This window comes from Streptopelia decaocto (genome assembly GCF_964273445.1).
Source record: "Streptopelia decaocto genome assembly, chromosome: 10".
In the NCBI taxonomy this organism is placed as follows: Eukaryota; Metazoa; Chordata; class Aves; order Columbiformes; family Columbidae; genus Streptopelia; species Streptopelia decaocto.
Genome location: NC_138665.1, coordinates 7,825,715 through 7,843,532, shown reverse-complemented (window position 1 = coordinate 7,843,532; position 17,818 = coordinate 7,825,715). Strand labels below are relative to the sequence as shown.

At 38.2% G+C, this 17,818-nt stretch overlaps 1 protein-coding gene across 1 annotated transcript in view; it reads left to right on the top strand.

The window, feature by feature from the left end:
* Window positions 1-262: 262 nt before the first annotated feature.
* Window positions 263-17,818, top strand: part of DIAPH2 (diaphanous related formin 2) — a 209,323-nt gene continuing 191,767 nt past the window's right edge. The window contains exons 1-2 of the mRNA XM_082061623.1: window positions 263-551; window positions 16,778-16,810. Of these exons, the coding sequence (XP_081917749.1) occupies window positions 432-551; window positions 16,778-16,810 (153 nt within the window). The 5' untranslated portion in view covers window positions 263-431. The remainder of the gene's footprint in view (window positions 552-16,777; window positions 16,811-17,818) is intronic.

The window sequence follows — 17,818 nt, the reverse complement described above, 5'->3', positions numbered from 1 at the left end:
CGGGAACCCTCGGCATAAAATCCACCTACAGGCCGGCTCCGCGCTGCCAAAGCCAGGGCCGGTCACTCCAGTTTCCCACTTCACCTTTCCAACGGGCGTTTCTGTTTAGAACCCCCCACGCTCCGCCATTTCCGACCTTTCCCCGCTCCTTCTCTTGGGGCGGCGGCCGCTGCCTCCGCGTGCCCGAACCGCGCGTGCGCGCCGCGCGGGCACATGCGCGGTAAGGCCGGGCGGGCGGCGCGCGTGCGTGCGGCGTCTGCGAGGCGGCGGATTGGGAGGAGGCGGCGGGGCAGCGGGACCAGGAACCGCTCCAGCCGCGGCTGGGAGGGGACGGGGAGACGCCCGGTGTTGCGTGTCGGTCCTATGGGGCCTTGAGGATACAGCCCCGGTGAGAACGGACGTTTGTGCTGGGGCGCAGAGCCGGTGGGAGGATGGAGGGTCAGGCGCCTCCGGGCGCTGGCGGAGGCGAGGAGCCCCTGGGTTCTCGCAGGATGAACCCGAAGCGGAGTGTGCGCGCCGCGGAAGAGGAGAGCAGGAACAAGCCCAAGCTGGTGAGTGAGCTGTGGGGCTGGGAGGGGGCAGGGGACGGCCTGGCGACGAGGAGGAAGGCGGGGGAGGAGGAGGCGGCTCGGATGCGTCTTGTCGCTTCCCAAGTAGAGAATCTGGGGCGGAGGGGCGTGCGGCCTGGGGGGTGCTGGGCTTTCACCAATTAAAGGCTCTTTTTTAAAAAATCCCATGAGCTTCCGTGGGTGGTTTTGGGTGCTCTTTGAAGAAAGAGGTGGCAGCTGGCGGGGGGCGTGCGGAGGGTCCGGCTGCGGAGCGCTCCGAGGGTGGGCGCTGACGGGAGCTGGGAATTCCCACGTTCTCCGCGCGGGTGTCGCTCGGGCGGTCCCTGCGGGGAGAGGTGCGGCAACAACACCGCCCGGGGAGCAGGACCTGCTGTGGAAACTCTGTTCTGCTCACGGTTTGAGTGAAAGATCACAGGTTTGCCTTCCTCCCCGCCCCGCGTCTGTTTTGAAGCATCCAGAATGTTGGTGGTTATGATGCGAACGCGGTGCTTCCCACGTGCACTTCTGAATTAATGTGAAAATAAAGACTTGGATGTTGTCCAGTCTCTTTGGAAAGATTTGACAAGCTTTTGAACACAAATCCTCCTTAAGACTGTAGAGTTTGCTTTTTGATTTAAAAGATACTTCTCCTTACAGACCTGATAACTTGAAGTACAGGTACATTTCAAACCTAAAAGCACTGGATTGTATCTCACTTTATAAATGCAGTAGCAGCAAAAACAGTTAATATGACATTGTTTATTTTTAATTTTTTGCTTGTGTTACTTACACTTATTTGTTTTAACATTGAATCAAATCATTTTACCTCAGTTCTCTGATGGATTTTCAAGAGCAGCAACATAGTGGAGATTTAAAACTTACCTGACTTTTCTTATGGACTAGACTACTACTAGTACTATTTAATTATGCAAGAGTTTTTACAGATAGTAGTAAAACCAAGTCACTATGTAAGTGCTCCTACCTTGTGTTCATTTCATAGAGTGTAGTTCAGCAGAACCTTTGGCTGATCAGCCTTAGAGCTATGGTGTGGTTTTTTTTTTTATGTCCCTGAAGTCTTAATGCAGGTGTGGAAGATGTTACATTTGTAACGAATGATGTATTGAAAAGTTACTGAAAGTTACAACTGTTTAGAAGAATGACAGGAAGCCAGAATAAGGAGTAAATTGAAGCGTGTCTGTATTAGAAGTGAGCGTGTGTATCGTAGAAAAGGTAAACAAATAGAATGTCTTATTTTGTTTTGTAGTGTTGTTGGAAACAAACTCATACTTCCTTGCGTAGGATAAATATAAATAAACATCTTCATATAAAAGGAGGTTTGCTTATATTTATATTACTTTTACTATCTCCTAGCCGAAGTAGCTGGGAAGGCTGCTTGAAGATTTCTGCAGGGAAGTGATTTAAAAATCACACAGGAAGGTGCTTCTATTGGTAGCTGAGGATAGAAACTTGAATTTTGCTCTAGCAGGGAACATTTTGTTCTGAAAGAACTGCATAATTAAAAAAAAAAGTGATATGAGCTCAAAAATGGATTGAACAGAACTATTTCCATTGCATGTTCTTTTCAGTTATTCTAGACTCACTAGAGTAGACTTCAATTGTTCTGTTTAGTGGAAAAAGTACATTATGTTAATATTTGACTTTGCAATCATATATTTTTGTTTCTTAAGTGGATGATTACAGTCCAGCAGGAACATGGATCAGAGTAGTGGTATCTTGCTTGAATCAGATACCTTCTGAAAGACAGTTCTGCCCCAAGATAAGATGACTTAGCTTCTGATGGCATGATAGAATGAATGGGTTGAATGGGAAAGTAGTGTGTTTTGGTGGGTGTGTTTTGTCCCCGCCAACTCCAGTCCCCTTTCTGGAAATGATGTACACAAAAAATGTATAAAACTGACATGATGAGGGATTTACCTCTGAGGAGGAAAAGGGATGAGATTCGGGTGTATTTTAAGTTGAAGCGATGCGAGTGAGCAGCCAGATTTATCAATTACTGCCATGGGTTTGCAAGGGAAGAGCAGGACTGTAATTGGGGAAAGACTTTATCCATTGTAGGGGAGAATAGTGTTACTAATTTTTGCTGGCTTTAATTTTAAATGATTGGTTCTGCAAATAAGATTAAAGATACATTTGGGACTTCTGTAAAGGAAGCCACAGTATTAGTGCAAGTGTTAAGTTGTCACCAACTTAGTATACAAAGTTTCTTAGAGCTTGGTGTGGAGATTTTTCTTGGTTCAGCTTCGTAAGTTATAATTCATCAAGTTTCGGTAGAGTTACAGTGATGAATCAACCTGCACTCTGTCAGTTTGTTGTGTATAATTCAAGGAACTCTACAGTGTGCTGAGAGGAGCGTGTCCCTTCTCCAGAACTTATTTCACACATCAAGTGGAGTGCTGAACAAGGGCTTGGTGGGAGAGGGTGTGCAACTGCATATGACAGAGGATTTATTTTTAGTTCCTGGCATAGCAGCTGAAATTAGGCAAGTCATTGGAAAGAAGTCTAGGGGAATGATTTTTGTATGATAGACTAAAAATGGCTCTAGATGACAGGGAGCTGGTAAAGCTGAAGTCATTATTCTGGGGGAAGACAGACTCTGGGAAAAGAAGGTGGAAGATTTTTGTTTCCTCATGTTCTCTATCTGGAAGTAAAAGGTGGGCAATGGGCCTGCTTGATGGCATTTACTCCTGACTGACAGGAAGACTAAGGCTATCAAGAGAGAAACTATGCTAGAAAACGATGATTTAAAGTACTTTTCTGTAAGATAATGCACACATAGGTACACACACAAATAGTTGAAGATGGCCTATATTAGAACTATTTTGTTGTGCTTTAGGTCATTTTGAGAGTCATTGAAGTTTCATATAATTTGTTGAACATAACTACACAATGAGAATTGACTTCCAGTTTTTGTATTAGTAGTGTGTAAACTGGAGTATATTTCTAAAATCTAATGTTTGTCTTATGAGCACCTTGACACGTTGCAATGGCTGAAAGAGCTCTGATTTATTTTTTTTTCTCCTAATTTTTTGCTGGCACGAGGACTGGAGGTGGGAATGAACACCTGATGGTTTTGTCATTATTTTACAATGTTTACAATGAAACGGGCAGAAAAAAAATTAAATTGTTTTGGCAAACAATAATCTGATCTCCTGCCAGCCCTGAGAATAGGCTGGCATGAGATGGCAATGAGCAGTTACATTCCTAGCTGGGTTTGGCAATGTGCTTGTTTTGCTTATTTAAAAGTATGCTTGTTGTACTAAGGGAAACAGACTAAATTAAGGTTGTCAGGGAGATTGCTGGGATTCCTGTGTTTGTTAATCCTAATTTAGGTGTTGTGTGCTCTCCTTAACACTTCATTATTACATGGGAAGTATATAATTCTGTTGGGTACTTAGGAAATTGGTAAGTCCTTGAAAGTGTCAGGTCTGATTTGACATAGCTATCATAGTTTGACTGAACCCAGAGTCTTCTCAAGTTTTTAATCTTTTCAGCTGGGAAGTTGAAGCCAGGCTTTTTACAGAAATTCATGGGAGAAGAATGGGAGACAGAAGTCATAGAAAGGAGCAGGAGAGATCACTGGAGAGGAGATATGTATAAGGGGAAAAAAACTTAAGGATACTTAAGCATTGGTTGACCAAAGACACTGGAATCCCAGTACTTGGAGGTTTTCAAGACCTGGAAACTTGGACAAAGCTTTGAGCAAGCTGGTTTGAATTTGGTGTTGCCCCTGCTTTTTTGACAGGAGTTTGGATTAAGGTGAGATAGGAATGAGATTCTTTCAAATATCGGCAATTCTGTGAATGGGTACTTGAAGAGAGGTGTTTTTTTGTATTTGTAATATTTGTGGTGCTTCCTGACTATTGGAACACTGGCTAACTAGGACTTAATATGGCCAAAGGTTTATGGATGTTTTAAAATTAATAATATATCATGTCATTTTGGTATTAGCATGAGTAGAAATACTTCCGTGTGTGTAGTGGGTACTGCCACACTAAAAGCATGCTCCATTACCCCCAAATTCTCTTCAGGTCTGTGTGGTAGTTGTTCAGTGATAGATACTTCACACTAAATTTCTGAAATGGGCTGTCTTCTGGCTGTGATGCTGTCTTTAAAAGCAGATTAAGAGAAAGGTCTTGTATAACATGAAAAACACATTATTGGGGGTAAGAGAGAGTTTATTTAGTTGGAGAGCAAGGGGATTTTGTGATTCATCCAACAAGGAGCAACTCATACTTTGTTTTAAAAGCAGAAGTTGTTTATGCTTAGTAGTCTAGTCTTTTAAATCCCATGAGCTTTGAGATAAATCAAAAGCTGTGAACTCAACATTCTGACTAATGTGCCATAAACTGGCACCAAACAGTGGATAAAAGCTTCTATCAATGACTTTTAAAACAGAAGTAAACTGAGTGTGCTTGGGAGGTTCACAGCTATGGTTTCACAGCTATATTGCTCCACCCAGATCAGTCCAGGAGTTGACGAGTGCTTTAAATTTGTGTATTAGTCACTCTCGGACAGGTTATGTGCTACAGGACCTACGTCACACCATCACCTTTCACTCCTAAGATTGTTTAATGTCATTCTCCTGTGGAGACATAGTGTGCTTTGTACACATGACTTGTTTAGATGTTTGTATACTGCATATATGAATGATGAGTCAGGTTGAGCAGAGGTTTTTGGCATCTGAGTAAAATGTATTGCATTTGAGATCATTGTGTCTCTTGAGTAAAGTCAGTGTGTGCTTGCAAAGGAATCTTACTTCAAGTGGATGCCTGAGGAAAAAGTTGATCTGAATTTTTGTGTTTCAGAAGACTCTTGATCTTACTGGGTCAAAGTCAAGATATTGCAGCAAGTGAAGTTAGTTAGGGTGCAACAGTTAACAAAGTAAAATTGATGTCTTGGGAAGATCTGGTTCTGTTGCTGAAAACTATACTGATTAGGCACTACTTCTAATATGGTAGTGCAGGGCATGCTTGGTGCTGTGTTTAGGTAAATGCCTTAGCTTTTAATGTGCATTGATATTGGCACTGTTTAAATGAGGTGATAGATACAGTGATAAGCCTATCTGTTTGCGGTAATTAAACTTCCTGAACTACAGCTTGTAAGACAAAACTGTAGAGCTGTTCTGTGGAGCACAGGAAGCTTTGCAAACAAAGCAGATTCCACCCAGGCTATGTGAAAGACAATTACAGTGAGACCTGCAAGTGTTCCTATCAAATAGAAGTGATGTTTTCTGATATTTTAAGCACTGTGGTAGTGAATATCCAAGTTATTGAGGATGAACTTTGTTTTTTGTATTATAAATAGCTGATTGTTGAGTGGGTTACCAGATGACTTAACCTGTTCTGCGTCAGTTGCAGTTCTTTAGGGGTAAGCAATAATGCCTAAAAACTTTCCTCTAATTCTTTTCATCCCTGTCTAAATTTAGAGGTAAAGTAGAACAAGAGATGGCAGTTGCTGCTGAAGCAACTGACAATTTCGGTTGGTTATTCATCAGTTTACTTGTTCAACCTTAAAACCACAAGAAGTTAGGAAATCACAAAAATAAATGTTTTTATGCAGTTCCTTACAACTTTGTCTATTGTGGTCATTCTTTACATTCAGTATATTTTTAAATAATTTAGTAACTTTATTTTGGAGGAAATAAGTTTTTCATTTTAGAGGGTTATGGTAGTAGAGCATGTAATTTTGATAGAAGATTAACAGTTGAAAGTGTTTAGTATTTGTGTAGCAGTTTATGAAGTTGCAGGTACACAAAGCTAATGTGTCTTAAACTTGCATGTTATTTTTGTATCAAACCGATCTTTAATGTAAAATCTTGTGAATCAAGTAGCTTTTTCCTACATTATTGGTGGAGCGAGCACCTCTAGTTTTCCCACTTTCAAGCATAACTTCCTGATAGGTAGATAAGTGGAATCTTACTTGACAAAAGTGGTAATAACACAGTCTGCAAAGCAAATACATTTCACTTGTTAACTATTAAATAAGTGTATTCATGACAATGAACATTTTTTGAGGCAGCAGTGTGGGCTAAGCAGTCTCCATACCTACCTGAATGCTCTACTGACTTAAGTTGTTGTGTGGCATTGGGACAGACAAGACCATGAAACTGAACCAGGCAAATGCCCTCCTTTTTATTATGTGTTCTTTTTTGATTATTTGCTAGAATTAGTACGACTGGTGTTATGGTGCACTAGAATTCCTCCTTTTCTATTGGTTTGTTTAATGTTCATGCACTAGTAATAAATTATGATTGTCTGATTTTTCCGCCATCTTCTCATGATAGGTGTTTAATTGGGCATGGTGTGAAAGCAGCACGTTGTATCCGCATGGGCAGATCTGAAGAGGATCTGCTATGGCACTTAAATGATATTGTAACCTATGTTGTGATATAAACCATAAACTCATCTGATTTATAGAAATTGAGAATTACCTTGGAAGTTCAATTCTGGAAGAAGCCAACACATAGAAAATGGGTAGTTTGATACAGCCGCTGAAGGTATTCGGTCCACCTAGGTGTGGTAATATTTGGTCTTAAGGTGTAGTACATACTGTAATATCACCACACCTTCTCTGTTATAAACCAGAAATGTTATTAAGAGTTTCTAATAGATTCGTGCTCTTCCTGTATAAACAGGAAACTGTGGTTTTGTATTAATTTCAGACTGTTTTGGGAAGAGTGGGAGAAGAAGTTTGAGATAGATGCTTGTGGCAGGTGGCTTTCTTATAAGGTTTTCTTCTTGGTCCTTGTAGTGATCAGAGTAAATCACTGGAGACAATATGATACTGGAGAATGTACCAGGTGTGCTGAATGTGTGATGCATGTTTCCTGCTTGCAAGTGTTCTTTGCATAGTATTATCAGATATGGAGGACATAGAAGATGGAAAAATGTTTTTATTACTAAAAAATATTTTCCATTTGTACTTCATAACAGTTCTATGTATTTATACTTGTTTTGAAAGCATAAAATATAAATGTAAAGTCACTAACAGAATAAAACAAATGTAATTGGAAAAAATCCTGCCTTCTATTCCTCAGTGATTTTTGTGTATGTGAGTATATATATCTCTATTTTTTTTTTTTTTATTTTTTTTTTAAGAAACATACTCTTACTGCTCTCCTAATTGTAGTGGAAGTATTAAGTTATGTCCTTATAATAAAACCAAACCATATTTAGTTTACGTCTTTATGTGAGAAGTAAAGGAGAACTCGCTTGAGGAATGTGAAACTTTCAGAGGAGTGCTGCAGAGTAGTTTAGAACACATTTCTGAATAAAAGAAGCTAAGTTAGAGGCAGTCAGGGAATAGCACTGTAGCATCCCAATACTGGGAGCTACAGGACTGTAGCTGTACAGCCAGTAAAGCAGCAATTGTAATTTTAGATTATGTAGGCCAAGGAAACTGCAGTAAAAGTACTGGTGGATACAGGTTGGCTTGAAGGTACACAGGCCTATTCTCTCCTGTTTCTTTGTTCAGAGTTTAGCTAGTGAAACATCAATGACTTAGTCCTGTATGAGATGACATCAACAAAACTGCACCATAATGCATATCTAGGTGTGAAGATAATAGGAAATAATAACAGACCTTAAATGTTCTTGACTACAGCTTTTTGTAAACAACTAGTTAGTTATGTTGTGTTTACAAGTGGCTCTGTATAAATTCACGTTGGTCTCAATACTAAGCCAACATGAGATTCATTAGATTCTAGGCTATTAACAACAGATTCAAGTAGTTAGTTCTTGTATGGTGTTGCCTGTTTTCTTGTTACATTTTTGGTTCTTCATAGTCTCCTGCTGTGAATTATTTTTTACTTATAAAATTGGAGTAACTTCTAAAATACTGTGGCTTTGTAATGGATCTGTGCTGCATGTTTGCATTTGTAATTGTGTGAGTGCATAAACAGATGAGAACTTGACAGTTATTAATAGCTGAGATGGTTACATGCAGTGTTGCAGTTGCATTAGAAGAGGTAAGTATTTGCATAAAGAAGGAAAAAGGCAACAGCATATCAAGCTAAGCATATATGCTGATGCCATATACATTTTAATTTTTGTGGCGGCCACATTTAGAGGGTACCTTAAAAACAAGAGGTTTAAATACACATCTGAAATGCAAAAGGTAAACCCATGTTGGCTTGCCAAGTTCAAAAGTTAGCACATGAGCTCAAAACAGAGATACTTCAGCCTAAAGTATGGCAGGCTTTCTGTCTAATTTTGTATATACCAAAGTAAAATTTGAATGCAGTAAGAGCTGTTTTCATAGTAGTTTTAAGTCTTGTCTTGGAAAAGCTTTAGCCACAGACTGAGTGAACTAATAAATGTGATAGAGTAGTAGAAGTTAGTTTATAACCAGACTTGAGACAGAATTTGCAACAAAACGTTCAACAATGAAATAACCAATTTTAATCCCAACTTTTGTATCAATACAGTGCTTTATTTCTGGTACTGCTACCAGTCTTAATTCCCATAAAACCAGATTCTTTTTTGTTTGTTTTGTTATATTAAATAATGGGGCAGCAAGAACTGTTGCTCTCAGGCAACCCACTTTACTACAACTGCTTCAGTTCTTCCTTTCTACTCTATGTCAACTGGATTTCCCTCTGCTTTATTCTCATCAACAGAAAAAAGTGAGATGAGGAAACTCTTTTTCATTTAGCACACAGTTTCTTGACTGAGCTAGAAATGTACCAGGCAATGTCTGCTGCAGCCTCTCTAACCTTTACAGCCCTCCATTCTCTACTGGTCTACTGTCTTCCAGCAGTGCAATTTCATTTTCATTCTGCAGTTTATTTACAGCTTGGTGGAAGCATTCCCAAACTAGAAACGTAAAGGTTACAGCAGTAGACTTTGATAAAATTTCCATCTGTAAACCAGATATACAACTTTAATTTTCATATCTTACAAATAGGCGTTCACATTTGAACTTCAGGCAAAGCTTGGGGGGCTAAGATAGGCTTCCTAAATCCGTTAGGTCACTTTACAGTATTCTGAATTTACTAATTCCTGAATGATTTATAAGATAAGCAGTAATCCCGTCAGTTAACGTTTTATATTTAAAAACAATTGTTTCATGCATTTATGGGAAAACATTTATAAAACTTGTGTAGATGTTCATGGGTAACTTAGGCACACACCACACTTGAATATTATGATAAACCATCATTTTCACTTACTTTCTCCTCTAGGAGAAGATAACAGATTCTCTGTAACCCATCATAAGCATTTGTAATCTTCCTTAATTCCTGTAACTTCTTAACAGGGAACCTCACTTGTACTGAAGTCAGATGATACTATTGGTTTCCCCATTATTATGTACAGCATTATTCCTCTCTACTCACATGCTGCTTCATTTCCTACTTCCATGAAGGACAAATAATCTTCTCACAAAGCTGTTATAAACAGGAAAGAGTAGGAAACAGAACAGAAAGCCCTTGTGTGTATCACAACAGTTATAAATTCAGTTTAACCTCATATGCCTTGACTATGGTCCATGCTCACTGAAATTACTCAACCTAGAATTTCTGTTCTTCAAAGTTCCTTGCTATGGCAGCAGCATTGCTATTTTTTCTGCATCTTTGTATCACATAGTTTATTATTAAGGGAGTAAAAAAGCAACTTTACTATGAACTTTTTAAAAAATATAGGTTTCAAATATTGCTCTGATCAAATATTTGCTCCTTGCTGGTTAAGTCTGTGTCTTGGAAGACAAACAACAGTATTCTAAGTTGTTGTTGACATGATCCCTGTGACCATATGTTCTAAAACTGCTGGGTACAGACAAAATGAATAATGTTAACAAGTAATTCATGCTTCTTTGGCTCACTGCATCCCTACCACTGCCAGTTCCTTTGTGGGCTGTGTTTTGGTTGGTTGGATTTCGTCGAGGTTTTCTTACTATTTAAAACACAACCCAAACAAAGCAAATACACGTCGTCTCTTCCTCTAAGTCCATGAAAAGTAAAATACGCCATTTTCAAGGAGCTGCCTGGTATCCAATGAGGCTCTTCACTTTCTGTCAACTTTTGTGACTTGCTGTGGGTCTTCTGCTTAGTTCTTAAGTGTACGAGTTCTCTCCAACAAATCCATTCTACCAGCTTTATCCTCTCCTCAAATGATATCAGAGGAAAAATCAATTGGACTGGGATGCTTATATTCAGTGTTTACTTGTACAAGAGCAAGAGTTGTTCAATGAAACCAACAGCATACTCAGTTAAGAATCTTCCCTGAACTATCCCTGCATATGACAGGAAGTACATAGAAACTGAGCCTGTCACTTGTGCAGGGGTATCAGGCTGTACTGACATGTACTGTGAAATAGGAAGCAAGTAAGTAGGAATGGAAAAAAAATGTGTAAAAGTACTGAAGAGCTTTCTCAAAGCAGTTTCTGCTTTAGTTTTCAGAATGATTTCAAAAGAACTCTCTCACTGTTGAGTTAACTGGTCATTGCTCATCCTGAAAGAAAAACCTAGGTTTCAGCAAAAGATTAATCCCAGAATCAAAGCACATAATTGTAGTTAAAAGGCCTACATATCGATAAAAGTGTAAAAACAAACTAAGACTGCACTTCAGTAAGAGTGAAGATGAACCTTGTCACAATAAAAAGGTGTCTTTCTTTAGGAAGTGAGGTATAAAAGGAGCCGATTCTCACTACTCTTAATTGACCAAACTCTGTAGCTTTATAATAGCTTTCACTCTGAGCAGCTCCACAATGTATCTAAATGAAAAAGATCAGCCACTTGCACTCAGGAGAGCCTGGAACAAGAAAGGAAGATGAACAGCAATTTGATGCACATCAAGTATTGCCGTCTATCAAAACTGGCTTTGTTCCCCTACTACATTGAAAGCTAAGAGCTCAAATCCACTGCTTATATCAAAGTGTAAAATTGAGATATAGTCCGCACTTTGTATGTCAAGAATTGTTTTGACATAGTTTTTTCCAGTTTAAATGTTCCAGAATGTTTCAAAAGCACTACACAATAATATACCAAAAATGCAATAGCCATGTTCCCAAAAACTCAAAGCTCAGAAGCCAAACAATTGCATTTTTGAAAAACAAGCAGCAGAAGCTGAATATGGTACCGACAAGCAAACTTGACAGAAAAGCAACCAGTACTATAAGCATCTAAACCACCCATTTACTGCACTAGGAGCTGTTCTGTGTTCATTTTTAATGAAGTCCCAGAAGTTGATCCAATAACTTTTCAAGTGACCAGTTTAGCAAGTGATCTCTGTCTGTCTTCCTAGGAAAAAACACTTTGTAATTTTCTTCCAAACCAACCAATTTGTTTGGTATAGTTGCAGTAAACAGGATATGTTGGTACTGATAAACAATTCTGCCCGTTGCCTGCACAACAGCAACCACTTGGACAGAGAGCTTCTTGTCTAATAAAGTATATCTGGCACTCTTTACAGGCACCAAATATGTGTACAGAAACCTACATGGGTATATCAAAGGATTTTTGAAATTATGCCAATGCACTTGTCATCTACTAACATTTTACTAAAGGAAGCTTAGGGGGTGCAGCTTTTGAAATAAGCTTTCTTATCAAGCAAAGCATGAAATGTAATTGGCACTCAGCTATCTGAATACTATTTTTTAAATCACAATGTTCTTCAAGAAAGGCCAGTAGTGTATCCATTACCAAGATTATAGATTTGAAAGTGAAGTTATTTAAACCCCAAATAAATGCAATGCTAGTCTTCATATGGCCCCCAATAAAATGCATATAGCAACAGTGCATATGCTTAGCCCTATTATTCAAGTACATGAAGAATTAGAGTTCCCTTACTTATTTTCCCCATTTATACTGCTGACAATTGGTGCAGTCTGATGTTCTATATTCATATTATCAAATATGGCTTCCTTCTTTTATTTTCTTTATGCAAATATTTAACTGTTCTAGTGCAATTGAGATGCTGCCTGTAACATTTGAGGTCTCCCCGGAGGTACCTGTAGTTCCTATGGAAAAACTTTGTATCAATTTCTGTTGCTACACTTGTTTTATAGAGATTTGCCAGACTGCCCAGAATCCTTGAAGTGGAAGATTCTTAATTACACCTTTTCTTGCTGTAGCCATGTAGCCATGGAGTTTTATACCTGTTTGTTTGTATGAGTTGTGGTTTGAGGTTTTTGGTTGTTGGCTTTGTGTGTTGTGTGGTGTGTTTTTTTTTTTTTGTTTAAGTTGTGTCCTATAAAACCCTCTGCTGGTTAATGATTATGCAATGCCACAAGCACTTCTAAAATAAGTATGAAAACCAGTGGGTAGAATTTCTGAATAAAAATGTAGGCTTCAAACTAAAATAAAAAGGTTTAAATCTTTGTTGTAAGGTCAGGATTTGCCATGTTTCTTAACCTCCGTAAAGATCTTGATTAGTTAAATATCTCTTAGGACATTAGACCTGTATATTAAGGCTAGTAAGCTAGTGTGCACTTAATAAAAGCAGTGTTGCAATACTTGTTTGTTGTGAAATTTGTGAATGGAATAAAGACTTGTCTCTTTCAAAAGTCTGGTTTGTAAAAGTTGTAACTAGCGAACTGTTGCTTGGTAGTTTTAGGTACGGAATTTAAAAGCTGTAGAGCATCCTGAAGAGAGACAATTTATCCGTACTGAAAAGCAGAAAGACAGTGTGTCCAATAGGATTAAGGTGTCCCTGGTCTCTTTTCCTCTCCCTCCTGTTTGGGACCAGTGCTGAGGCATTTTGTTTCCTAGCACTGTGATTAAAGAATTGGTGCCCTCTGCTGTTAATGATTACCAGCTTGGATGACCCTCTTGCTTTATTTAGCATGAGGCGTTGTCTGACTTCTTGTCCTAGTATTGCTCATTTTTGGATGGTCAGTCTGCTGGGGAAGCATGTCAAGTAACTGGAGAAAAAGAGGCAGTTTTCTGGGGTCTAACAGCACCGACTCTGGGCTGTCAACATGAACAACTTTCCAGCTTCCCTGTGGCAATCTGGTGTGAGGTGTCCACATGATCCTTGGTGTCACATTGTAGTGCCACAGGGCATGTTTACCTTCATGGTCAGGTTATAGATTAAGCCTTAGTTTAACAATTTAAATAATGCATATTTAAGGAATTTGTGAAATGAATAGCTGCAAAGCAAACAAGAATTTTCCATGTGGTGTCACGTAAACTAAACATAAATGTGCAACGATAGTGACAAAACTATTAGTGCTGCTAACTTTGAGTATCTTTGATATACCATGTAGACTACAACAGTAATTTCAAGTTCTTTTTTGAAAGCATGATAAATATTTCTTGAAGTGCAAAAAAATTACTGTAAAGCATACACTTTATGAATTGTATTTTCACTAATTTTCTTAGTAATGCCAGGTATACTTTGTGGATAAAGATCTTGAAAGTCGTAAATGAGTGTGTAGTTCTAGTTTCTGCACGTCAGCTAATGTGACCCTGTTATCTTTTCACAATTTCCTAGGCACCTTTTTACATTTAATTACAAAATTGAATATGTTAACAGATGGTTAAATTGTTTAATAGGAGTGTTACTCATCCTCTGTACTGAAGAACATAGGTTGTTGGAATGAATTCTATTTTGTGGCTCTAAGGCATAGAATTAAGTTGCACACAACTTTTTGTACCTTAGCTATTAACCAGTTTTGTGTTTTGTCCCTTTAAACTTCCTCGGTTCAGGTACTTATATGGGAAGTTATTCCCTCCCTAGTTTTGTTAAAATCTATTTGTAGCCAGTTAAAAATCACTTTGCCTTGAGCCAAGTTTTGCAAAGTTGTTTGTGGGTATTATAGTCCAGGTAAATTTTGGAAAACAATCATATTACCTTAGTTTAAAAACAAGAAAGTTAAGGTCACATTTCTGTTTGTTACTCTTGGAAAACTAGGATAACTAGTAGTGATTGGCGCTATTATCTGAAGTTGTAGCCTTTGTGCAGAAGGGGTATTGTAGCACCCCGTGATTTGCCTGAGCAGTGTGCTCTGGAGTGAAAATTGCTGTTAAGTTTAGAAGTTATCCAGCTGATCGTTGTTGTGCAAGGTTTCAGTTACTCTGAGTATTAACATGGCTGGGACTGTTTTAAGATGAAAATGCGATGAAGTTGCATTGATGCTGTGATTCTTGTGTGCCTTATTGTCATGATCTGTCAGTACTTAAGCAAGTAGTAGGATACTTACAGTAAAGAGGACTAAATAGAAAGTGATACTTTCAGCTATTGATGGACTGGAAAGATTGTGTTTGAAAGGGAGAAGCTCTGTCACTTAAATCTTCTAAGTGAACAACTAAGTAAAACAGTAGGAAATAGTTCTTTAATAGAGGGGTTGAGGATGTTCCATGGTTTGTGGTGATATTAAAACCAGGGAGAGATGATACGCTGCTGTTTTACATTATGTGTTTATATATATATAAATATTAATTTGATATCCCTTATCTGCAAATGTTTTATAATGGAGATTCTTGCAAAACCTTTGCTTTTGGGCCGTTTCTATAATTAGGGAGTTAGTGTCTTTAACAAGCTAGGAAAGACTTGATTTCTTTTCATCTTGTGATGCTCTGGCTGTCTTACAGATGGCTGAAAGAATAAGATATTGCAGTTTTTGTAGACAGACCTCTAGCATTAAACTTCCTTCTGGGGAGGTAAACTACTTGTGGTTTATGTTCTTAAATCAGACTGGAAGCATGATGTCTTTGTCAGTATAAGAGACTGTCAAACTGTGTGTTGATGAGAATCTGCAGGTACATAACTACCTTGCCTTTGCCTTCAGCTACTTGTTCTACCTGTTAAATGTGTTGCTTATCTCAAGTAGTTACTGGCAGCAGTGGAGTTTATGCACTATAAGCAGATCTAGGAAGTGAGCTTGAGATGCCTGGAAAAATGCTGTGTGGTATCTTGCTTTAATGTTCTGTGTTTTGTCCAGAAGAGTTTGAGTGACACATGCAATATAAATATAGAGATGGAGTAGATTATCCTGTTCCAGGTTCTGGAAAATATCGACAGTACTTAAATAAAAAGGGTAAAATAAATATTTCTAGTACAAATGTCTGCTAAAACAGATGCAGAGTGTTAGAACTTCTTGGTTACATTGCTGTCTCTGGGTTGAAGTCATAGTTAGGCTTTACTTCATTTGAACTCCTTGCTCAAAAACCTACATTAAAAATCAAAGGTCTTTTTTTGATTTCAAGATTACAGTATTACCTCCTCTTCTGTCTCCATACTAAGTTCAGGTAATGAAAAGACAGGAGAGATGGAGCTGTAAGGAAGAGATTTGAGATATGGTAGGAAGGTGGTGTCAACATCTGTTAACAGTGGTACAGAATATTGTCTTGAGGCACCTTGATCATTTCAGCTGGTGAGAGCACAACCAAGGAATCTGAAATCTTGCTGTCCAAGAACATAAGGTTGCTGTTTCCTAACCAGTGACTTGTGGGACTGTCTCATTATGGAGCAACTACCACAGTTTTTCATATACAGCAGTTATTTTTATTGCAGATTTCCTGCCTGTCTCTCTGAAGTTTTAGACCTTCATTACCATTCATGACTGCTTGATGTAAAATGAGCAATATTTATTAACTGACTGCTTCCTTGACAAGATTATTGATATTTATATGTAATATAGGTTGCTTTTTTGGCCATGACTAAAAATGTAAAGTTGGTGATATTTGTCAGCAGGATTTTATTGCTGTTAAGGAACAAGTGAGAAGGTACTAGGGAGGGAGAGGTAGTAGTGACTCGTTTGTGCATCGTCAGGATACTGGCTTTAACCGGTTCCTCGGTCATTTTACACTACTCAGTGTTAAGGAGAAGCTGGCAGAAGGCTCAAGAAGCTGGGACACAGGATGAAATTCTCCTCAACTCTCTGAGTCTCAAAAACTGTCAAAACTAAGAGTGTCATGTAACTATCTGCTGACTGGCTTTGGGGTCCAATAGTCCACATTTGTTTTGGAAAGCTTTCTAAGAGATCTTACTGCATTTTTTGTGAAAAAGTGGGGGTTCTAAAGCTATACAGATTCCAGGTTCATGAGTTAAATAGTCAAAAGAGAAGGTAAAATGGGTTGCAAACCTGCTTTGTCACATGCAAAAGATTCCATGTTCATGTGGCTGCAGTTTCGTTAGGACAGTTACTGCAATTTTAAGTGCTTTTTAATGTTAGAATATGTGGTATATAGACTACTTAATTCTGAAACAGTAGGTAACACTGTCTTTTTTTCTTTGATTTATGTGTATGTGTGTGTTTCTTTTTAATAGAATATTCAAATAAAAACTTTGGCAGATGATGTGGTAAGGTCTTTGTCACATCTTAATTTGCAATGGTAACTCCACGCTGCATGCTATTTTATTTCAAATGTTGTGGACAATGTAACATGTTCTTATAAGGATATAAAGCATTAGATTTCAGAAAATTTGAGTCACTATTCCTAAAGATTTTCATTTGCAACCTCAATAGAGGAAGACTAATAAATATTTGGAGAAGCTTCTTATAATCACATTGTAAATACTTCAGTAATGCTGTGGATATATTGAAGCTGTTATTCCATAGTTCAAGTGTTGTTTCTCTTGACCTTCTTTTCAACAGTAAAGGATCCACAGTGGTTCTTCAAAGTTAGTTGCCACATGATTCAAGTGGAACCATTTTGGGTAATAAGGGTGTAGTGATGTCAAACAATGAGCTTGTATTCAGTGTCACTAACTTTATAATTCTGAATACTTTGAAACCTGTTGCAAAGGACTTTACAGAAACTTATATCAAAATTGACTTCATTAAAGTTGCAAACTTTTATTTTCTATATATAATAGTTAAGCCACCCAGGCCACTTATTTAATCATCACTTACTTATCTGAAATTAAGAAATTGTACCTAGTAATCATGTAGAAGATTGGTTAAAGTGACCGGACCATTGCAATCTGATTAAACAAATTAGTTGTTAATAAGGTACACTTGAAACAGATCATAGTGTGGTGAAATTGATCTTAAATGGATTTTTTTTTCTTTTCTTTTTTTGTTACTGCTGAATGGGCACTTGAATGTAAGTGAACAGTTAACCTGCATTTGATGTGTATTGACTAATTTTGGATACTGCCTTTCAGGTATTATGCCATCTTTGGCCTTTTCAATAGGCTATGCCCTAATTTTAGTTTCAAAAACTGGAAACTATTCTAATAAGAAAAAATGAGATGAAATTCTTGCCTTGTTAAGGCTGTTAACATATCCTTGTAGGGAATGTGTTTCTGTCCACAAATGTAAGACTTCTAAGCAAGAAGAAAACCCAAACCCAATTCCCCTCCCCT